This window comes from Microcebus murinus, chromosome 10 (genome assembly GCF_040939455.1).
Source record: "Microcebus murinus isolate Inina chromosome 10, M.murinus_Inina_mat1.0, whole genome shotgun sequence".
Classification (NCBI taxonomy): domain Eukaryota; kingdom Metazoa; phylum Chordata; class Mammalia; order Primates; family Cheirogaleidae; genus Microcebus; species Microcebus murinus.
Window position 1 is genome coordinate 101,296,173 of NC_134113.1, and position 24,797 is coordinate 101,320,969.

General features: G+C 40.7%; 1 protein-coding gene and 1 pseudogene across 21 annotated transcripts in view; one reads left to right on the forward strand and one right to left on the reverse strand.

The window, feature by feature from the left end:
- Positions 1–24,797, reverse strand: part of ERC1 (ELKS/RAB6-interacting/CAST family member 1) — a 560,419-nt gene that overhangs the window by 508,089 nt on the left and 27,533 nt on the right. For all 21 annotated transcript variants that reach the window (XM_012747177.3, XM_012747178.3, XM_076007810.1 and 18 more), the window contains exon 2: positions 9,200–10,023. In XM_012747177.3, coding sequence (XP_012602631.1) covers positions 9,200–9,868 — 669 coding nt within the window. In that variant the 5' untranslated portion in view covers positions 9,869–10,023. The remainder of the gene's footprint in view (positions 1–9,199; positions 10,024–24,797) is intronic.
- Positions 20,933–21,980, forward strand: LOC105861591 (prohibitin 1 pseudogene; annotated as a pseudogene).

Genomic DNA, 24,797 nt, shown 5'->3' on the forward strand with positions numbered 1-24,797 from the left:
GAATGGAAAAACAAGCACCAGATATATTCTCCAGAAAACTGGTATTAACTGAGTAGCACCTAAGTGGACACATAGGTGCTACAGTAATAGGGTATTGGGCAGGTGGGAGGGGGGAGGGGGGTGGGTATATACATACATAATGAGTGAGATGTGCACCATCTGGGGGATGGTCGTGACGGAGACTCAGACTTTTGGGGGGAGGGGGGGAAATGGGCATTTATTGAAACCTTAAAATCTGTACCCCCATAATATGCCAAAATAAAAAAAATTAAAAAAAAAAAAAAAAAAAAATGAACATTTCCAAGTCATTTGATAATAAAAACCATCTTAGTGATGGGCATATTTTCAGCATCATCAGCAAGGTATATTGTGGTTAGCTAATCCAGTGATAAATCCAGAAACCTCAAATCCACTTTAAGTCTTATCTATAATTTTATATATTACATATATATGCATGCGCTCGTGGATATGCGCGCGCACACACACACACACATATATATAGTCAATCTATTCTTGAAAGGTAGGGCCTTAAAAGGAAGTGTTTATTCGTGGCAATTTTTCCATAATATTTCTTATAATAAGAAGTTATGTCTGGCCAGGCACGGTGGCTCCCGCCTATAATCCTAGCACTTTGGGAGGCTGAGGCGGGAGCATTGCTTAAGATCAGGAATTCGAGAGCAGCCTGAGCAAGAGCGAGACCCCATCACTACTAAAAGATACAAAGAAATTAGCTGGACAACTAAAAAAAAAAAAATATATATATATATATATAATTAGCCAGGCATGGTGGTCCATGCCTGTAGTCTCAACTACTCAGGAGGCTGAGGCAGTAGGATCACTTGATCCCAGGAGTTTGAGGTTGCTGTGAGCTAGGCTGATGCCACAGCACTCTAGCCTGGGCAAGAGAGTGAGACTCTGTCTCAAAAAAAAAAAAAAAAGAAGTTATGTCTCAGCCACTTTTCAGTTAAATGAAAGTAAATTGTGATTTTTATTAATAACACATTTGGGTAATATTCAAATGTGATGCACTATGTTTGTCTAAATAAATATAGGTAAGCTCAGATTTGGGCACTGATATGCCACCAGTACATACTCTGTATCTCTAATTGTACCAATCTCATTTTTATAAAACAAAAAAAAGAAAGAAAGAAAGAAAGAAAACAATACTTGCCCCCCTAGGAATATACAGTTTCTAAGACCTAGTCTACACTGATACTTTATCACAAGACTGAAGAGAGCAAATTTGTATTTCCTTCCACAATTCAACACCAAACTATAAAAACTGAAAATACACTATTATTTTATATTTAGGAATGATGTATTTTTGATGTTGTCCTACACTCCCAACAACTTAAATGTCAACTCAGAAGTAATTACTTGTTTTGCTATTGTATCATTTGAACATTTATTTATCTTGTGCATCAATAATCCGCAAGGTGAGAAGTCATCAAAATCCCCTGGGGGACTCTTTTTTAACTGAACATGTCTAAGATTTTAAACATCCTTTTCCCCATATGCACCCCCATCACTGAGGGCCCCTGTCTCAGTGAATGATCATTATGAATAGAAGTGTCATGTTCCTAAGCTGTAACATGGCAGAAAAAAAGGACGAGAAACACTGAGAAAACCATTCCTTGTTTCTTTTCCCTTCTACTACAAAAGTGCCACTACATAACTATCAGAAAATCTCTACGACAGGCTGACAACAGACAAGTTTAAGAATTAGATATAGCAATTCTAAGGATCCCAAGAATGGTCTGTCATCAGAACACCAGAGAAGCTTGCTCAAAATATAAGTTCCTGGACACCATCTCCAGAGATTTTTACTTAGCTGGTATGAAGCCCTGGGAATCTATGTTTTAAACAATTACACCTGTTGATATTGATGTATCTGAGCCAGCATTCAGGAAGGAACCCTGACCTTACTTCTAGGAGCTATCACTGGGGTCTATTTTATATTTTAGTTCTTTTCTTTCTTTACACATTTTTAAAGTCTTAATGACTCAAACTCAAAGAACTTCCTAACGGATATTTTTTTAAAGGGCATTTTCTCTTCTTTAAAAAGGCTGGGTCTCTAAGACAGTTAGAAGTTTAAGTGTATTAAAACATTCAAACCTTGAGTAAGTGATAAGTAACTGGTTAAAAGTTTTTTGTTTTTTTTTCTGAGACAGAGTCTCACTCTGCTGTCTGGGTTAGAGTGCCATGGCATCAGCCTAGCTCATAGCAACCTCAAACTCCTGGGTTCAGGCGATCCTCCTGCCTGAGCCTCCCAAGTAGAGCTAGGACTACGGGCATGCACCACCATGCCCAGCTAATTTTTTCTATTTTTTAGTAGAGATGGGGTCTCACTCTTGCTCAGGCTGATCTCAAACTTCTGAGCTCAAACGATCCACCCGCCTCGGCCTCCCAGAGTGGTAGGAATACAGGAGTGAGCCACTGAGCAGGACCAGGTTAAAAGTATAAATAAAAACAAAGTAGTTTGAGATGCTTACAATGTATCTGAGAAAAATATAATTATAATTTCTACCTACTTTGAAATCTCTCATTCAAATGAATTCAAGGTTTAGTTTTAAATTTGCATTGCATTACCAAGTAAATTTGAAGACTTAACTCTGTGATATTAACTAGTATAGACACAGCATAATAGTATGTAGGCATTAAAAATAATGATTTAGATATATAAGGCTTTAATACATAGTAGAAATGTTGGCTAAAAAAGGTCATAGTATAACCCTATAATATTTCATCCAGGTAAAATTTGTTATGTGTATATGCATAGAAATACTTCATTAAGGAGAAACATCAAATATTAACAATGGAATGGCGAAGTTATCAGGAAATGGGAGGATCTGGGGTAAATTTTGCTTTCCTAACTATGTTTTGCAGTATTATATTTATGACCAGAAAAAATAAGCTATGTTTATTGCTGAAAAAGTGGATCTGAAATGCAATGTAACTACTGATCTATGAGTAGCCAAACAGATCTGAATACTTGAACTGAGTATTAGTAATTGAATGGTACAACAGTCAATAGCAATCTTAAATTAGATTTATAGTCGTGCGTTGGTTAGTGATAGGGATATGTTCTAAGAAATATGTCACTAGGCAATTTCATCATTGTGGCAACATCACAGTGTACTTATACAAACTTAGATGGTACCTATATACCCTAGGCTATACGATATGGCCTATAGCTCCTAGGCTACAAAGCTCTCAGCATGTAATTATACAAAATACTACAGGCAACTCTAACACAATGGTAAATGTTTGTGTATCTAAACATATATAAATAATGAAAAGGTACAGTGAAAATGCTGTGATACTAATTATAATATAATCTTATGGTTATGGAACCACTGTCATTAACTGAAATGTCATTGTGTGGCATGTGACTGTACTTCCTCAGAGACGTACATCATTTTTAATTCCTTCTTTACTTCTTATCATCATTCAAGAACACAGAATAAGTTTAGATAAGTTTATTACTTTCTTTATAATTCCTATTAACCTAATCCAAAAAGAAAGTATAATAATAGCAACAAGGTGGTTACTTAAAAATTCTCCTTTATGAGTATAAGAGAGCTTTTTACGGAGGCAAACAACTCAAGATCACAAGTTAAAGAAAAGTTCTAAAAATCTTTTAAACAGGCCGGGCGCTGTGGCTCACGCCTGTAATCCTAGCTCTTGGGAGGCCGAGGCGGGCGGATTGCTCAAGGTCAGGAGTTCAAAACCAGCCTGAGCAAGAGCGAGACCTCGTCTCTACTATAAATAGAAAGAAATTAATTGGCCAACTGATATATATATATAAAAAATTAGCCGGGCATGGTGGCGCATGCCTGTAGTCCCAGCTACTCGGGAGGCTGAGGCAGGAGGATCGCTTGAGCCCAGGAGTTTGAGGTTGCTGTGAGCTAGGCTGACGCCACGGCACTCACTCTAGCCTGGACAACAAAGTGAGACTCTGTCTCAAAAAAAAAAAATCTTTTAAACAAAAAGTGTATATAAGATTTTTAATTGCTAGGCCAGGCATGATGGCTCTCACCTATAATCCCAGTATTTTGGGAGGCCGAGGCAAGAGAATCACTTGAGGTCAGGAGTTTGAGACCAGCCTGAGCAACACAAGAAGACCTCATCTCTACAAAAAGCAGAAAGATGAGCCAGGCGATGGTGCACACATGTGGTCCCAGCTACTAAGGAGACTGAAGCCAGAGGATTTCTTGAACCCAGGCATTTTAGGTTGCACTGAGCTATGATGATGCCACTACAATCTAGCCCGGGAGAGAGAGCAAGGCTTTGCCTCAAAAAAAAAAAAAAAAAAAAAAATATTTTAAATGCTGGAGCCTTAATATGATTTGTTCACATCTTTGGAGTCATAAGTTGTATCACTGTCACATGGCTATCACCAGACATCAACTATAATCTGGGAAAGTGCAGAAGAATAGTAAACGACTATTTCACACAGTTAATAAGATAGCATTTAGCTCTTAAACTGTAACGCCTGTAATCATTATGCCTAATCATCTCATTTATTTTCCTCAAGCAACCAATCACACCAAGTTGCCTTTCCTCCACTTTAAATTTAAAAAATTACAGAACCAAAAAGGCTACCTAAGCATCCTGAAGTTAAACTTGCATGATTGTCAACAAAAAGAACAGTTACTCACTGTATTAATAAATACTGAATGTATTCATTAATAAATATTATATCATCAATATTGACTTTTTAAAAGTAATTTCTGTTCTGTGCTGACAACACTGATTTACCTTGTGATAGCTGGGTTTTTTTTTAAGATTGATTTTTTTGATGTTAGTATAACAAATCTTAATGGTATACGTTACACTAAAGTTACATAGTTTACACAATATTGGTAATGGATGTTAAGAGTATGTGGCAAAATAATATTCTCACAAAAGAACTGAAAAGAAGATGATATATGCTGAAAGAAAAGACAGGAAAAGAAAGAGAACCCAGGGAAAAGAAGCAAGAAAGGGGAGCAAGCAGACATGAGAACTAGAAAAAAAATAGGGTACAGAACCCCTGGAAAAGACTGAGAAATGGAGAATAGAAAATACTAAAATAAATAAGAAAAAGGAAGATAGAAGGAGGATCAAGATGGCGGACGAGAAACACCGCCAGAAAGAGTGTCTCTGCAGAAAAGACAGATTCTAGCAGAAATTAGAAAAAAGAAGCAAGAAGACGAGCATACAGCAGACGAGGGCCGGAAGGAGGGGTACCTGAGACCCCGGGAGACTCCACGGGAGGAGGCTGCGGAGGAAAACTGGAAGCTGAGACCACCGGAGCAGCCCGTGACCAGCGGCAAGGATAGGTGGATTTGCTGTTTCCCCTCCCTTGCATTTGGGACTGCTGGTGGGCTCCCCAGCGGGTGGAAAGACCTCTGGACACCAGCCCAGAGACGGCCGCTGCCAGCTAGCGGTGAGCCTGTAGTAGACGCAGCACCAGACTCCCAAATCCCTCTGGCACCTCCGTGTGCACAGACCCGAGCCTCGCGGCAGGCGCCACATTGCCTCCTCCTCCCCTCCGCCAACCCTATCCACAGCTGCCCAGAGAGACAATACAGCCACCAGCCGGAGGCACCTCCAGGGAATGGGACCTTCCCTTTTGGGACCCTACAGCTGACTAAGGGGAACTCAGACTGTGAGCTCCAACCCGCCAGCCCTCCCAGGTGCTGCTGGCAGGGTGTTCCCAGGAGAACGGTGCCGACTCAGAGGCTGAGAGACACAGACACAGCTTGGGCTCCCTGTGGGTGAATTGGGACCGGAACTCCTCTCCCTGGTGGGGATACAGTTTGAACTCTGGGACCCAGAGGTCGGACCTGCAGACCAGATCCCGTGCACCGAGGTCTAGCATTGCCTGGGGCACAGAAGGGATATTTGTGAACAGCCTGCTGAGGTATGTGTGCCTCCAGGGGCAGATCAGCATCCTAGAGGGCAACCCTCCCCCCAAAGGGAGGCCGTGAGCCCAGCCCAGGTGGTGTCCCTGCGCAGGGAACCTCCCCGCCGGAATCACAATCCGGAGAGGCCTGGTGGCGTGTGGTCTGGCCTGCTGGCAGAGGCCCAGGAGTAGCTGCGGAGTTGGGGAGGGTGGAAAGAAGCCAGGCCTGCTCCATACTGCGGGTCTCAGACAGCCACACCCTCACACACAGACATTCTGGCTGAGCAGGACCATACCAGCCCCGCCCTGACAGCTTTTCCTGGAAGCAGAGAACAGAACTTTGACCCCTGCTAACGACATTGGTGGTACCTGAGGACAGGCTTACCCAACCCAGCTCCACACAGAACAAGAGCTGATAACAGGACACAAAAACAATAGCATAGCCTGTTCCTCCAAGCAAGCGCCACCTACTGACAGGGACGGCATCCTGCACAGCCTTTTCACCGCACCCACTGACTCATTATACAGGCAGTGGTCTAATCTCACCCACAGACAACACCTAACGGCTCAGAAACTAAACAAGGCGTGTGAACACCCAAACAAAAACCTAAAGGAAAGAAACAATAACTGATCGACATGGGAAGAAATCAGCGAAGGAACTCTGGAAATATGAAGAACCAAACGGAAAACACACCCCCAAAGAGGAGCACCAGCCCCCTAGAAACAGACACCAAGCCAAATCAGGCAACCAAAATGACAGAAGAGGAATTTCGAATGTGGATCATAAGAAAAGTCAACGACCTGCAAGAACAACTCAATAACCAACACAAAGAGACCACAAAAAGCCTCCAGGACATGGAACAAAAGTTCACTAAAGAAATCGACACAATGAACAAAAGTTTAACCAAACTCCTGGAAATGATGAATCAATTCAGGGAACTACAGAATACAGTGGAAAGTATCAAGAACAGGGTAGATGAAACAGAAGAAAGAATCTCAGAGGTTGAAGATAACACCCTCCAACTAAATAAATCAGTCACACAGAGCAGAGAAACAAGAGAAAAGAGCAAAGCCTACAAGAGATGTGGGATTATATGAAGAAACCTAATGTGAGGGTCATAGGGTTACCAGAAGGGGAAGAGGAAAACACCCAAGGGTTGGACAAGCTATTTGAAGATATAATAGAGGAAAATTTCCCAGGCCTTGCTCAAAATCTCGATATACAAGTTCAAGAAGCTCAGAGGACCCCTGGGAGATTCAATGCAAACAGGAAGATGTCACGACATGCAGTCATCAGACTGACCAAAATATCAACTAAAGAGGCCCTTCTTAGAGCTGTAAGACGCAAGAAGCAAGTGACATACAAGGGAAAGTCAATTCGAATAACACCAGACTTCTCTAATGAGACTTTAAAAGCAAGGAGAGACTGGGGCCCCATTCTCACTCTACTGAAACAAAACAATGCCCACCCTAGAATCTTATTCCCTGCAAAACTAAGCTTCATATATGAAGAAGAAATAAAGACATTCTCAGACAAGCAAAGTCTCAGAGAATTCACCAAGACAAGACCAGCCCTACAAGAACTACGCAAAACAGTGTTACGCACAGAACACCATAATAAAAGCTCACGAATATAAAAACAACCAAAACCAAAAGATTAAAGGCCAGATAATACAATGGCTCAAGAGAGAAATCAAAGCAACAACATCCAACCCAACAGAATGAACAGTAATGTACCTTACCTATCTGTTCTCTCAATAAATGTGAATGGCTTAAACTCTCCACTCAAGAGACATAGGCTGGCTGAATGGATAAGAAAATACAGGCCAAGTATATGCTGTCTTCAGGAAACACATCTAACCTGCAAGGATGCATACAGACTAAAAGTGAAAGGGTGGAGATCAGTATTCCAGGCAAGTGGACGCCAAAAGAAGGCTGGCGTGGCAGTTCTAATTTCAGACGATTTAGTTTTTAAACCAACAAAAGTAGTGAAAGACAAAGAGGGTCATTATATAATGGTGAAGGGCATACTTCAACAAGAAGAGATAACAATTTTAAATATATATGCACCCAAGTTAGGTGCACCCAGTCTCATAAAGCAAATCTTACTGGTCTAAGCAAATGGATTAATAGCAACTCCATAATCACTGGAGATTTCAACACCCCACTGACGGCACAAGACAGATCCTCCAAACAGAAAATTAATAAAGAAATAATGGACTTAAACAAAACCTTGGAACAACTGGGTCTGACTGACATCTACAGGACATTCTATTCAAAATCCACTGAATATATGTTCTTCTCATCAGCTCTCGGGACATTCTCTAAGATTGACCATATCCTAGGACACAAAGTAAATCTCAAGAAATTTAAAAAAATAGAAATCATACCATGTACCTTCTCAGATCACAGTGGAATAAAAGTAGAAATCAACCCTAACAGAAACTCACATTTCTACACAAAAACATGGAAATTAAACAACGTCCTACCAAATGATTACTTCATAAATGAAGAAATCAAGATGGAAATAAAACAATTCTATACTCCTACACTGCTGGTGGGACTTCAAATTAGTTCAACCTCTGTGGAAAGCAATATGGAGGTACCTTAAAGCGATACAAGTGAATCTACCATTTGATCCAGCAATCCCATTGCTGGGCATCTACCCAAAAGATCCAATGACACTCTACAAAAAAGACACCTGCACTCAAATGTTTATAGCAGCACAATTCATAATTGCAAGGCTGTGGAAACAGCCCAAGTGCCTATCAATCCAAGAATGGATTAATAAAATGTGGTATATGTATACCATGGAGTACTATTCAGCTCTAAGAAACAATGGTGATATAGCATATCTTATATTTTCCTGGTTAGAGCTGGAACCCATACTATTAAGTGAAGTTTCCCAAGAATAGAAAAACAAGCACCACATATATTCACCAGCAAATTGGTATTAACTGAACAGCACCTAAGTGGTCACATAGGTACTGCAGTAATAGGGTATTGGGCAGAGGGGATGGGGGCGGGTATATACATATATAATAAGTGAGATGTGCACCATCTGGGGGATGGTCATGCTGGAGACTCAGACTTGTTGGGGGAGGGGGGAAATGGGCATTTATTGAAACCTTAAAATCTGTACCCCCATAATATGCTGAAATAAAATAAATAAAAATAAATTTAAAAAAAGAAAAAAGAAAAAGGAAGATAAATGAAGAACGGAAAAATCTAAGGGGGGGGGGAAGAATGGCTCACTTTATTTATGTCATGAATTCAGCCAAAAAAGGTAAACATACATATAAAACTAACCTGGTTTTCCTCCTGCACAACTCTATACTGTTCCTTCCAAATGGTAATTTTGGAAGCTTCATCTTTCCTCAGTGCTCGTTCTTTCTTTAGCTCTGGGCTCCAGAAGGTCTTGATGCTATTCATTGAAGAACTCAGTTTGCTCTCCTTTACTTCCACATCCTTCCGCAGGAGATCATTCTCCCTTAAGACTTCCTTTAGCTGTGTCTGCAGATCCATGATTGTGTTATCTCTTGCCTGACGAAGAGAGTGAGGTACAGTGGATGCCATACTCACGGGAGGGAGGTGATGCTCTCCAAATGCTATGGTGTCACTAGCAACCCCACTACTAGCTATATTGGGGCTACTGCCCATAGCAGTCATCCTAACACCATAAGGCAGACGTCCCCCAGAACGGCCAAGTGTCATGGTGCTTTTAGGTGTTTCTGAACCCACATTTTCATGGTCACTTAGGTACATAGGGCCAGATGTGGCATAGGCAGCATTTAGGGATTGTATATTCTCCATTGAAAGGGTTTTCCCACCGCTACCTCCAGCACTGCTTCCAGAACTCCCTCCTGTACTATTGGTTCGACGATGACCCAAGCGAGGGGAACGTGGAAGCCTAGGTGAACGCCCAGGGCTCTGGTTGCTCGGTTCTACCTTCCCAACGGAGCGAGCACTTCCATACATGGTTGCAAGGTGAACTTAGGTGCCAAAAAAGATGTAAAGCAGAAAATAAAAGATGGAACTTTGGGAGGTTTCTCTATGGCTATAAGTCAGCTTCAGGTCAATCAGAAATAACAGGTTGCTGCTGTTCAATCTTGAAGAAATACGTTACACCAAATCTGTAATAAAAAGACCACACGTTAAATCCTCCAGTAATAAATATTTTCCTTCTCAGAAACTTTCCATTACCTCTAACTTGAGGAATATTTGCTCCTTCTATCATCTATTTATTCATTCATTCAAAATGTTATTACAGCATAATGTATTTCATAGTACACACCATTTTAAAGATATTTTACATAACTCAAAACTGAATGCTGAAAACATACCATGAACTAGAAAAGAAAGAAAAAAGAGGTATAAAGACTAACAAAGAAGAGATAAAACTCAGTGTTTGAATAATGTGATTTTCTAACTGAAAACCTAAGATTATCAACTGGCAAGTTATTAGAACTAATAATAAAACTCAACAAATTGGACAGACACAAGACCAATACATAAATATCAATACTTTCATGTGCTGTACATCAATAATAACAATTAGAAAATGCAGTTAATTTAAAAAAATTTAAATTCCATTCACCATGAACAACAAAACCATTAAAGCACTTTGATATGAACTAACAAAAAAGTGCAAGCATTTTTAGAAAAAAAACTATAAAACATTACTGAAAGACATGAAAGAACACCTGAACAAAAGAAAAGTTATCCATGTTCATGGATGAGAAGACACTTTAAAAAGTGTCAGTTCTTCCCCAACTACTTAGCACAATCCCAGTGAAAATCTCTACAGGATTTTTCACATAACTCAACAAGCTAACTCTAAAATTCAAATGGAAGAGTAAAGGTACAAGAATAACCAACAATTTCAAATAGATGAACAAAGAAGGAAGACATTCCCAACTGGCAAGATAAATTACAGATCCATAATCCTCTATTTGTACCACAAAAATCCAAAAAACTCTGAAAGTAAGTTTTTTCTTTTTAACTCATTTAACAGCAAAACCTGACCTGATCTGATATGAAGTTACTTATTGTTTATATGTATCCCCACTTAATGTGACTATTCACGTATTTCATCAAGAAAATAATGTGTGGCCAGGGCTTGGTGGCTCACGCCTATAATCCTAGCACTCTGGGAGGCTGAGGCAGGCGGATCGTTCAAGGGCAGTTCAAGGCCGGGCGCTGTGGCTCACGCCTGTAATCCTAGCTCTTGGGAGGCCGAGGCGGGCGGATTGCTCGAGGTCAGGAGTTCAAAACCAGCCTGAGCAAGAGCGAGACCCCGTCTCTACTATAAATAGAAAAGAAATTAATTGGCCAACTGATATATATATAAAAAATGAGCCGGGCATGGTGGCGCATGCCTGTAGTCCCAGCTACTCGGGGGGCTGAGGCAGAAGGATCACTCAAGCCCAGGAGTTTGAGGTTGCTGTGAGCTAGGCTGACGCCACGGCACTCACTCTAGCCTGGACAACAAAGTGAGACTCTGTCTAAAAAAAAAAAAAAAAAAAAAAAAAAAAAAAAAAAAAAAAAAAAAAAAAAAAAAAAAAAGGGCAGTTCAAAAGCAGCCTGACCAAGAGTGAGACCCTATCTCTACTATAAATAGAAAGAAATTAATTGGCCAACTAGTATACATATAGAAAGAATTAGCCAGGCATGGTGGTGCATGCCTGTAGTCCCAGCTACTCTGGAGGCTGAGGCAGGAGGACTGCTTGAAGCCCAGGAGTTTGAGGTTGCTGTGAGCTGGGCTGACACCACGGCACTCTACCTGGGCAACAGAGTGAAACTCTGTCTCAAAAAAAAAACAAGAAAAGAAAATAATGTGTGCATAATGCCCACTGGGGATAACTGGAAAAAACTCTGGACAACAAAGCCACATCTGACCCATAAAGAACCGTAGCCTTGTAAAGCTATGTTAACTAAAACTGCATAGTATTAGTCTAAGAATAGAGTCTAAATTATATATGGGAATTTAATATATGCTAAAAGTAACATTTTGAAACAGTGAGGAAATGACAAACCACTCAATAAATGGGGGTTTGAATAACTGATGTTCTAAGAAAAAATTATACTCCTACTTCACACTGAAATAAACTCTATGTACATTAAAGATATTAATTTTTTTTTTTTTTTGAGACAGAGTCTAGCTTTGTTGTCCAGGCTAGAGTGAGTGCCCTGGCGTCAGCCTAGCTCACAGTAACCTCAGGCTCAAGCAATCCTTCTGCCTCAGCCTCCCGAGCAGCTGGGACTACAGGCTTGTGCCACCATGTCAGGCTAATTTTTTCTATATATATTTTTAGTTGGTCAATTAATTTCTTCCTATGTTTAGTAGAGACGGGGTCTCGCTCAGGCTGGTTTCGAACTCCTGACCTCAAGCAATCCGCCCGCCTCAGCCTCCCTGAGTGCTAGGATTACAGGCGTGAGCCACCACACCCAGCCTAATTTTTAAATTATTAAAAGGATTAGAAGAAAATTTAGAAGAACACTCTTGTGAACAATAGTTAGGGTAAGTCTTCTTAAATAAGAAACAGAAAGCAAAAATCATAGAGAAAAACAACTAACACTGAATTACATCAAAATAATACAGTATTATACCAAAAATAGTCATAAACAATAAAAAGATAAACCAAAAACTAGGTGAAAAATATATTCAACATATGTATAAAGATCTATTAACAGAATATATAAAGAATTCCTACATGAGAAATGTCAAATTTGAAACAGCAATGGTTAGAAGGAAGGAAACTTGTGTTGTAAGAGGAAATGAGGGGAAAAATGTCTGTCTGTGGAGGCTTTAGCTTCACTTACAAAGCTTTATACTCAAACTACCATAAAGCTTGAATTTTTTACAAAAGAAAACACATTTAGACTCTACAAGTATAATTAAAACAAATTTTAAAAATACAAGTGGTTGTCCCTCAGTACCCACAGAAGACTGGTTCCAGGACCCCTGTGGATACCAACACCCTTCAATGCTCAAGTCCTTTACATAAAATGGCATAGTATTCGCATGTAACATACGTACATCCTTCAGTACACTTCAAATCGTCTCTAGATTACTTCTAATACCCAATACAAGGTAAATGCTATGTAAACAGTTGTTATACTGTATTGTTTTTAAATTTCTATTATTTTTTGCTGTATTGCTATTTTTTCTTGTTTTTCCCCCTGAATATTCTCAATTCACAATTGGTTGGATCTGCAGATGCAGAACTCACAGATTTGGAGGACGGACTGTACTATGCCTAACTACTTTCCACACTTATCGCAAATATAAACCAATATAGGTCTAGAATAGATCTCTGTGACTTCCTGACATTCTTTCAAAGAACTGGCTCAGGTCAAGTAACAATATGCTTCAATATATTAAATAATATTTTCCCAAAATCCTGTTACATAGAATTGATTCTTGTGTTTCTTCATCAAAAATGGTCTCCAAGAAAATCACACGGTCAAAAATAAGATTTTAAAGACACTATATATTCTGGTCAAATGCAAACAGGTTAAAAATCCTCAAAAATGTGAACATAGGCAGTCTCTTCTGTACATTAGTGAGCCAGTAAAGACATCCCTGGGCTAACCACAAACAGGACAGGAAATACACAGAACCTAAACCTTTAAGGAAAGACTCCAATTCTCCCTCCATCTCAAAAATAGAAATGGTACACGAAGCTCAGAAATTATAATATTTTGCTAGCAATATTAGGAAATTTCTTTCCAAGATTAACCTAGTCCATGAAGCAAAAATTCCTTTTCAAGATTAATTTAGATTGTAAGGTAGGTGACAAGTGGTAATCTACAAATTACTATGTAAGATAAATTCTATTTCAAGATCAAAAAAGGATACAAAGTGTTTTTGTTTTTTAAGTAATCTAAATAGTACTTAAAATAAGTGATTCATTCATTACCTGGAATTCTTTGAATGATAACAAAAGCTAACATTTAGCGAGTGTGTGTTTACCATATACCAAGCATTGCACTATGAGCTTTATAAGATTTAACATTCACTTATAGTTTAATATTTTATGTTAATAAGTAGCACAGTGACTGTCATTATTATTTCCATTTTACAGATGAAGAAAGTTGAAGCTTATAGGGGTTGAGGGACTTATCTAAAGCCACACAATGATAGGATCAACATTTGAATGAAAGCAGCCTAATTCCAGATCCTGGAGGCTCTTCATTACCATGCTTAACCACCATCATCTGCCAATGTTATAAAAGATGTCCATAAGATATTAAAGGTTTTCACAATTTTCAGGCAATGTGTCTGATTAATCTAGTACTCTAAACCTAAACTTTAGGTTACATCATGGGTTTTCCTGGGTGTAAAACTTAAAATAATCACATTTATCTTTCTATTAAGTACCGTGTTTCCCCGAAAATAAGACCTACCCATAAAATAAGCCCTAGCAGGATTTCTAAGCATTGGCACAATAGAAGCCTTACCCCGAAAATAAGACCTAGTGATGGGCGTGGCTACGCAGAGATAAAGAAGGCGAGCAGCCCTTCTCATCTGCCCCATCGTGACAGCTACTATCCCAGAGGTGACCAGAAAGGTGCGGGCAGCCCCTCAACGAGGTCAGCTCCCCCTGCCAGGTCCCGGCCATCCTGTGCGTGCTGCACGCTGAGGCTGAGGGGAAAGTCTCCTCAGTGAAGTGAGGAGGGGGACGCTCCACCTTAGGTATCGTGTGTCCCCAGGGGGAAGAAGGAAAGCTGTGGCTGCCATTTTACTATGATGATGTTCCAGAAGAAGACTTAACTATATTTGAATAAATGTAAATTGTTGTACCGTACTTAAAAAAAAAAATGACACATCCCCTGAAAATAAGCCCTAGGGTGTCTTCTTGAGGAAAAATAAATGTAAGACACTGTCTTATTTTCAGGGAAACACAGTAGGAGAAAGCCTTTTTTAAAGGCTGGTAAACAAAAGAACAAAATAAGTAAAATGACAAAATAAAAAGTAATAATTCAGAAATTAAGAGTCTCAGGAATCATGCCATCAGAACTTTAAACTGCCACTTCAAAAGAAAAAATTCCGAACAGTACTTTTTGGCAAAACTCTATTTTCATGTAGTGAAGTAAGTAAATCACACTGAATAGGCTAAGACCCAAGAAGAAGAATTCACATCAAGTTTTCAACACTAGCAGGTACACTGTCAAGTCACTTTCAAATCCAAAACAGCATTTGCAACCAGAGACTTTGTTATTTTCAAAACCATATTCACTTATATGACAAGCAAAGGAATTTACTAGCTCTGTCAAAAGCCCTCATATTGGCTTTTTAATCTTATGAGTTTCAGGGAAAAGTGTTTTTAAAACATAAATTTCTTTTTTTCTTTTTTTTTGAGACACAGTCTTACTCTGTTGCCCAGGCTAGAGTGAGTGCTGTGGCATCAGCCTAGCTCACAGCAACCTCAAACTCCTGGGCTCAAGCAATCCTGCTGCCTCAGCCTCCCGAGTAGCTGGGGCTACAGGCATGCGCCACCATGCCTGGCTAATTCTTTCTATATATATATTACTTGGCCAATTAATTTCTTTCTATTTATAGTAGAGACGGGGTCTCGCTCTTGCTCAGGCTGGTTTTGAACTCCTGACCTCAAGCAATCTACCTGCCTCTACCTCCCAGAATGCCAGGATTACAGGTATGAGCCACCATGCCAGGCCAAAACATAAATTTCCTTTTAAAAATATGGTAGCCACAGAAAAATAATTCTTATACTTTTAAACTATGTGACAAAAAGAATTTTTGACCAAAAAAGTCATATTCCATTTATATAAATTCCAAAACTAAGATATTACGACAGTCAGCAAATAAGTATGTGCCTATGGACATGGTGAAGAGGGAGATGGACCATAAAGAGGCAAGCGGAAACTTTTGGGGGTGATGAAAATGTTCTTTATCTTGTTTGCAGTAATGTTTTCACCAGCACATAGATGTATCGGAATTTATCAAACTATATACTTTATAGAGTAATTTGCTGCATAAATTACACAATAAAGGTTTTTTGTTTAGTTTTATTTTGGTGTTGGGGTTTGTTTTGTTTTTTTCAAAATCAAAACTATTGTTATTGGCCAGGCGTGGTGGCTCAGGCCTGTAATCCTAGCACTCTGGGAGGCCAAGGCAGTGGATCCCTCAAGGTCAGGAGTTAGAAACCAGCCTGAGCAAGAGCAAGACCCTATCTCTACTAAAAATAGAAAGAAATTAATTGGCCAACCAAAAATATATACAAACAATTAGCCCGGCATGGTGGCACATGCCTATAGTCCCAGCTACTTGGGAGGCTGAGGCAGAAGGATCATTTGAGCCCAGGAGATTGAGGATGCTGTGAGCTAGACTGACGCCATGGCACTCTAGCCTGGGCAGCAGAGTGAGACTCTGTCTCAAAAAAAAAAGTATATATATATATATATAGATATATAGTTATTAATTCTGGTGTCTCTTAAGAAAACAAAGGAAAAAAAGTGACAAAAAAATAAAAAAGAAAGAAAAAGAAACCACCCTTCCCATACTTGAGGCTCCAGCTTCAGGCCCAAGAGGCCAACCCTGTAGGCAGTGCAGGCCCAGGGACTGAGCGGGTCCAGCCCACGGTTTGGCTGCTGGGCCCAACTGGGAGGCTGGCTGCCTCAGTTTTGGGAGCCCACGCCCTGGACTAGGGATAGTATACACGTTTGACAGGCCGGGCACAGTGGCTGACACCTGTAATCCTAGCACTCTGCGAGGCCGAGGAAGGGGGGGAATCATCGATCGCTCAAGGTCAGGAGTTCAAAACCAGCCTGAGCAAGAGTGAGACCCCGTCTCTACTATAAATATAAAGAAATTAATTGGCCAACTAATATATATAGAAAGAATTAGCCAGGCATGGTGGCACATGCCTGTAGTCCCAGCTACTCGGGAAGCTGAGGCAGGAGGATCACTTGAGCCCAGGAGTTTGAGGTTACTGTGAGCTAGGCTGACACCACGGCACTCGCTCTACCCTGGGCAACAAAGTGAGACTCAAAAAAAAAGTTTGATAAAATAAGTTCACAGATTCCAAATTCCCTTCCCCTTGATTAATCCAAAAGAAACACCTTTACTGATTATATTCCTGGAATTCCAATTATTGCTGCAGAAAACCATGTAGCTGTTCAGTTTGATTTCCAACTTCCGCTGATCCCATAATGTTCCCTGCCCCACAGAGTCCTACAAAACTTTTAGCTTCCCACTGAATATTTGTTATGGTAGTTATTTCAAACCTTTGTCTTCTGCCTGTCACTTCCAGCAAACAACTCCATGTTACATCTGAACTGTGTCCCTCTCCAAAATGCATAAACTGAAGTCCTAACCCCTCATACCTCAGAATGTGACCGTCTGTAGACAGGAACGTTAAGGAGGTAATTAAGGTTAAACAAGGTCACTGAGGTTAGCCTTAATCCAATATGGTTGGTGTTCTTATAAAAAGAAATTAGGACACAGGCAAGCACAGAGGAAAGACCATGTTAAGACACCCAAAAGAAGATGGCCATCTACAAGCAAGAGGCCTCAGAAGAAATCAACGAAGCAGGCACATTGGTCTCATAATTCTAGCTTCCAGAATGATGAGAAAATAAATTGTTGTTTAAGCCACCCAGGCTATGACGCTTTCTTATCAAAGCCCTACCAATCTAATATACCGTGTTTCCCTGAAAATAAGACAGTCTTATATTTATTTTTCCTCAAGAAGACACCCTAGGGCTTATTTTCAGGGGATGTGTTGTTTTTTTTAAGTACAGTACAATCTACATTTATTCAAATATAGTTAAGTCGTCTTCTTCTGGAACATCATCATAACTCTCCAAACCCCGAATTCCTGAATTTCTTGCGACTCTATTTCCTTTAGAACCATTGACCCCAATCTCTCATGTCGAGCAATAGAGCTCTCATGGGGCAGATGAGAAGGGCTGCTCTTCTTCTCTACCACTCCGCGACGAAATGCATGGGTTGTGCAGATGCACTGCGTAGCCATGCCCATCACTAGGGCTTATTTTCGGGGTGGGGCTTCTATTGCACCAATGTTTAGAAATCCTGCTAGGGCTTATTTTATAGGTAGGTCTTATTTTCAGGGAAACACGGTACCTTACCTCCTATATCACAGAGAAACAAATCAAATAGGAACTATCTCAACTTCTCTTACCACACTTTCATTTACATCAACACCCTCCTTAACTTGTTTCCCTCTACTCTGATGCAGTGGGCTAAAGCTAATCCTTCCATGAGTACTTTAGTTCCCATTCCCTATGGTTCCCCTCACAGAAACTTATTTAATTATTGTTTTTTCTCTCTAATGCCTTTGTAACTTCTGCCTATAAATACAGTCTTCCATCTTAAGCACTCCCAATTTCTTGACACTCTCCTTACTTGGTTTCTTTATATCAGGCCCTCCTTTCTCCTAGTCCTCCACCTTCTCTGGTCATTCCTACCTGAAATATTTCTGATCTCTAGAGTTGTATATTTATTCCTGTATTATTCTCACACTACAATATCATCCTTGGGAAATCATTTCTCCCGGCCCCCACCAACTTAACATCTAATCTGTACAATAAAGACTTCAGATTTACATCTCTAGTACTAATCTTCTCTTTGACAATCAGAACCAAATATCCCACTGTCTGGATATCTTCACTTGTATTTCTCATACACATCTCAAACTCATCATGCCCCCAAACAGAACTCCACATCTGTCTCACTACTCCATAACTAAATCTGCTCCTGCAGCAGAAAAAAAGAACATGGTGGGTGGACAATTTCTATTCAAATGAATGACACCAGTTGCTCAAGCCAGAAGACTGAAAGTCCTTCCTAAATCCTAAATCTCCTTCACATCCTATATATCAAAGAATACAATTCCTATCCTTTGACTTCCAGATATTTCTTAAATTGATTCTCTTCCTGCATTCTCACAATTATTACCTTGGTTTATGCCATCATACCCTACCTGAATTATAACAACTTTCTAATCTGACTCCTTGATCAGTGTTTTCCAAACTTAAGGTTATGACCCAATAATAGGTTGCAAAATCAGTTTGGTAGATTGCAACCAAGCTTGTTTTTCTAATTTTAATAAAATAAGTGAGAATAGAGCAGAGCATAGAATATATAGCTTATTTTCAAAGTGCATGACACTAAAAGTAAACATCCTCAACAACTGTGAAGAAAGGTCTGGGATTTTATTCAACCCTACTTACAAGTTAAAATATTAGCCCCAGGCCGGGCGCTGTGGCTCACGCCTGTAATCCTAGCTCTTGGGAGGCCGAGGCGGGCGGATTGCTCAAGGTCAGGAGTTCAAAACCAGCCTGAGTAAGAGCGAGACCCCGTCTCTACTATAAATAGAAAGAAATTAATTGGCCAACTGATATATACATAAAAAAAAATTAGCCGGGCATGGTGGCGCATGCCTGTAGTCCCAGCTACTCGGGAGGCTGAGGCAGGAGGATTGCTCGAGCCCAGGAGATTGAGGTTGCTGTGAGCTAGGCTGACGCCACGGCACTCACTCTAGCCTGGGCAACAAAGCGAGACTCTGTCTCAAAAAAAAAAAAATAAAATAAAATAAAATAAAATAAAATAAAATATTAGCCCTGGATTGTTTCACGGATACTGACAGAACACATGCATCTCCTAGGTCAGATAGAGAACTTCAGTACTCACACTCATGAGTATGAGTGTGTTTGCATTGGCACCCGGTTACCAAGTCCCACAAGGTGACATGGAGGGTCTCAAATGGATGCTACACATGCAGTGGGTTTGCATCATGGCTGAGGAACACTGAGCTTAGGGAATCCACCACTTTTATAGTAAGTAATAAGCAGGCTTGCTCTTTGTCCAAATGAGAGATATTACCTCCTCTCTCAAGGCAGCTCACTGCAAACACAGTCCTGAAAATTGGGCTGGGCTGAGAGCAGTTAGGCCTTGCATTCTTGGCATACTCAGCAAGGTATGCAGGAAACAGGAGATTCATGAAGATTCATTCTCCTGACAATTGTTGTAGTTTTAAATTATGTCCATGAATTCTTTGATACTCCTTACTTCAAGAAGGGAAGCAAAATTCCTCTTTGAGTGTGCACTGGACTTAGTGACTTGCTTCCACTAATATATTACTTTCCTGACTAAGTCATAAAACACATGGGGCTTCAGTCTTGGTCATTCTCACAGATCACTTGCTCTAGGGGGAGCTAGCTGCAATGTTGTGAGGATATTTAAACTACCCAATGGCGAGTCACATTGCCAGGAACTGAGGTCTCCTGCCATTAACATGTGAGATACCTTGGAAGAGGATCTTCAACCCCACTCAAGCCTTGAGATGCCTGTAGACTCAGCTGACACCTTGACTGCAATTTCATGTCATATCCTGAGCCAGAACCAGCCGGCTGCGTTCTTCATAAAATCTGAGATGTTTGTTTTTTCAATGGAGTGAGTTTTGAAGTAACTTGTTATGATACAAGCGACAACTAATACAATACTGTTTCCCAAAACTTTGTTTCAGGTATGCATATGCATGCACATGTACATACTGGACCACAATTTAAAATGTGCTTTTTTGTAGGTTCTAAACAATTCTTAATACCATTGCCAGAATGATCTTCTAATATGACAATTCTCCAAATGGGTTAGGGAGCCCAAGACCCTCTCAGGAATTCCATGAGAGCAAAACTATTTTTCTAATAGTATAACGTTACTGGCCCCTTTTCACTGTTATTCTCTCACAAATGTAGTGCTTTCCAGAGGCTATGCAACATGTGATATTATCCCACTGATAGCTAATAGAATGTGTGCTTGTGTATTCTGATGTTCTAAAAATTTCTCAGATTTCTAACATGCTAAAAAGTGATAGATAGGCCAGGCGCAGTGGCTCACGCCTGTAATCCTAGCACTCTGGGAGGCCGAGGCGGGCGGATCACTCGAGATCAGGTGTTCGAAACCAGCCTAAGCAAGACCCTGTCTCTACCAAAAATAGAAAGAAATTAATTGAACAACTAAAAATATATATACAAAAAAAAATAAAAATAGGGGGAATTCATGTGGAGGTCAGAGTGGAAGCAGGTGTGAGTGGGTCCAACAGAAGGAAACATGGCTGCCAAAGTGTTTGAGTCCATTGGCAAGTTCGGCCTGGCCTTGGCCGTTGCAGGAGGCGTGGTGAACTCTGCCTTGTATAATGTGGATGCTGGGCACAGAGCTGTCATCTTTGACCGATTCCGTGGAGTGCAGGACATTGTGGTAGGGGAAGGGACTCACTTTCTCATCCCATGGGTACAGAAACCAATTATCTTTGACTGCCACTCTCGACCGCGTAACGTGCCAGTCATCACTGGTAGCAAAGATTTACAGAATGTCAACATCACGCTGCGCATCCTCTTCCGGCCTGTGGCTAGCCAGCTCCCGCGCATCTTCACCAGCATCGGAGAGGACTACGACGAGCGCGTGCTGCCGTCCATTACTACAGAGATCCTCAAGTCAGTGGTGGCTCGCTTTGATGCAGGGGAACTAATCACCCAGAGAGAGCTGGTCTCCAGGCAGGTGAGCGATGACCTTACGGAGCGAGCAGCAACCTTCGGGCTCATCCTGGACGATGTCTCCTTGACGCATCTGACCTTTGGGAAGGAGTTCACAGAAGCGGTGGAAGCCAAACAGGTGGCTCAGCAGGAAGCAGAGAGGGCCAGATTCGTGGTGGAAAAGGCTGAGCAGCAGAAAAAGGCAGCCATCATCTCTGCCGAGGGCGACTCCAAGGCAGCCGAGCTGATCGCCAACTCGCTGGCCACCGCGGGGGACGGCCTGATCGAGCTGCGCAAGCTGGGGGCCGCCGAGGACATTGCGTACCAGCTGTCACGCTCTCGGAACATCACCTACCTGCCGGCGGGGCAGTCCGTGCTCCTGCAGCTGCCCCAGTGAGGAGGACCCACCCTGCCTGCACCTCCTCAGGCCAGCGGGGCCACAGCCCTGCTGATGCTTAACACCACCTCCTTCTGCCCCACCCAGAAATCACTGTGAAATCTCATGATTGGCTTACCGTGAAGGAAATAAAAGTAAAATCACTTCAGATCTCTAATTACTCTAAAAAATAAAAATAAAAATAAAAATAATAGCCTGGCATGCTGGCGCATGCCTGTAGTCCCAGCTACTCAGGAGGCTGAGGCAGTAGGATTGCTTGAGCCCTGGAGACTGAGGTTGCTGTGAGCTAGGCTGACGCCACGGCACTCACTCTAGCCTGGGCAACAAAGTGAGACTCTGTCTCAAAAAAAAAAAAAAGAGAGAGATAAAAAAAAAAAAGTGATAGATACATCCTACATAAACAAAAGCTATCTGGGGTCCTCATTAATTTTCAGGAGTGTAAAGAGGGCAAGGCACAGGCTCAAGTCTGTAATCATAGCAACTTGGGAGGTCAAGGTAGGAGGATCGCTTGAGGCCAGGATTTCAGGACTAGCCTGGGCAATATAGTGAGACCCTGTGTCTACCAAAAAATTTTAAAAATAACCAAGTGTGGTAGCATATGCCTATAGTCCTAGCTACTCGGGAGGCTGAGCCAGGTGGATCACTTGAGCCTAGGATTTCAAGGTTACAGTGAGCTATGGTCACACCACTGCACTCCAGCCTGGGCAACAGGACAAGGACATCAACAGAAACTTTTCAAAGTGAGACAGAATAATGGGCAGAAAACACATTAAAAAATGCTCAACATCTCTAATCATTAGGGAAATGCAAATCAAAACCACAATGAGATATTACCTAACCCTAGAAAGATTGGCCTTTATCAAAAAATTCCAAAGCAACAAATGCTGGTGAGGATGTGGAGAGATAGGAACACTCTTACACTGCTGGTGGGACTGCAAATTAGTGTGACCTGTGTGGAAAAGAATTTGGAGATACCACAAAGAGCTAACAATAGAAATACCACATTTGATCCAGCAATAGCACTATTAGGCATCTATCCAAAGGAACAAAAGTCATTCTATAATAAAGGCTTCTGCACTTGAATGTTTATGGCAGCACAATTCACTATTGCAAGGATGTGTAAACAACCCAAGTGCCCTTCAATCCATGAGTGCATTAATAAAATATGGTATATGTATACAATGGAATACTACTCAATTATAAAAAATGACAGTGATCTAGCACCTCTCATATTTTCCTGGATAGAGCTTGAGCCCATCCTCCGAAGAATGGAAGAATAAACACCACATGTACTCCCCATCAAATTAGCACTGACTGATCAACACTAAGGTACTCACACAGTAGTAATATTCTTTGGGGGATAGGGGGATGGGGGTGGGTAAACTCACCACTAATGGACGTGGTAAGCATTGTAGGGGGGGGAAGGGAACACCTCAAATCATGGTTTGGGTGTGGCAAAGTCATAACATGTAACTAAAATGTACCCCCATAATATCCTGAAATAATAAATCGTGGTAAAGGGATGCTGAAACAAAAAGTTTAAGAACCATTGCTCTAAAACTTAAATATGACACAATCACACACACCTACATACTTCCTTTGACAGCTTCTCAAAGTAAAGATCTAATCCCTGGTAGTATATGTAAAATTTTTCATATTTGGGCCCTGCCTATCTCTCTAAAGTCACTTCTTAATCACCCTCCTTCTCCATGTGACAACCATGATCAGGTACATGCAATTTCCTGAATACCACATTTTCTCTTGCTTCCATGACCTTCCTCTTCCCCATCAACTGACTACCTTCTGTGCAGTCTTCTAAACTAAACAGTCACAATCCTCTACAAAACCACAAACCCCTCAGTCCAACTTAGGTATTTAAGGGAACCAAGGGCTTTTAAAATAATGTACTTAACTGTGTTTTAGTTAATCACTTCCTTAAAGGCAAAGGAAAGGCTTAGCTCCATCTGCAAAACCGAGCTTAGTGCCTAATACAAATCAAGCAGGCAACAAATGTTTCCTGAAGCCACAATAAACCTAAATCCTAGTGAAATTTCTTAGATAGTTCACATATATATATATATATATACACACACACACACACACACACACACACACTTTTTATTTTTTTTTTTTTTGTGACAGTGTCTCACTCTGTTGCCCAGGCTAGAGTGCCCTGGCATCAGCCTACCTCATAGCAACCTCAAACTCCTGGGCTCCAGTGATCATATTGCCTCAGCCTCCCGAGTAGCTGGGACTACAGGCATGCACCACTATGCCTGGCTAATTTTTTCTATATATATTAGTTGGCCAATTAATTTCTTTCTGTTTATACTAGAGACAGGTTCTCACCCTTGCTCAGGCTGGTCTCGAACTCCTGACCTTGAGCGATCCACCCACCTGGGCCTCCCAGAGTGCTAGGATTACAGGTGTGAGCCACTGCACCTGGCTGATAGTTCTTATATATTTAAAAAGTGGTAGTAATCTTGAAATTAGTTTATGGAACTTTCAACTAAATGTGATATAAAATAAATATGAAATCCTTTTTGACATTCTCTTCCTGTTGAGAAACTTGTCTCTATCTTTAAATTGTATACAAATGCCATAAATTGACAACCTCTCTACATGTCCTGCTATTTATTTTTGTCCTCTATCCCCTGAAAACAATAAACTTACTGAACGGGCAAGATTTCAATTTTTTAAAAACAAACTGTTCTTCCTACATGAATAAAAATAGGAAATTCTGTAGCTAAATCTTAATTCCAAGAAGATGGCATAAGCTCAACAATAACAGACTACTGCCTCTCATCTTCTAAGAAAAAAAATTAAAAGTTTACATACAGAACATATGCATATCATGCCATTGGGTAAAATTCAGCTCTCAGTACTAGAAAATCTCTACTAACTTATCTGTCAAAGTAATACCATATCCCAAGACCTACAAGTACTTAAGGTGAGTTTTTATACCCTACATTTTGAGTTTTTAAAAAATAC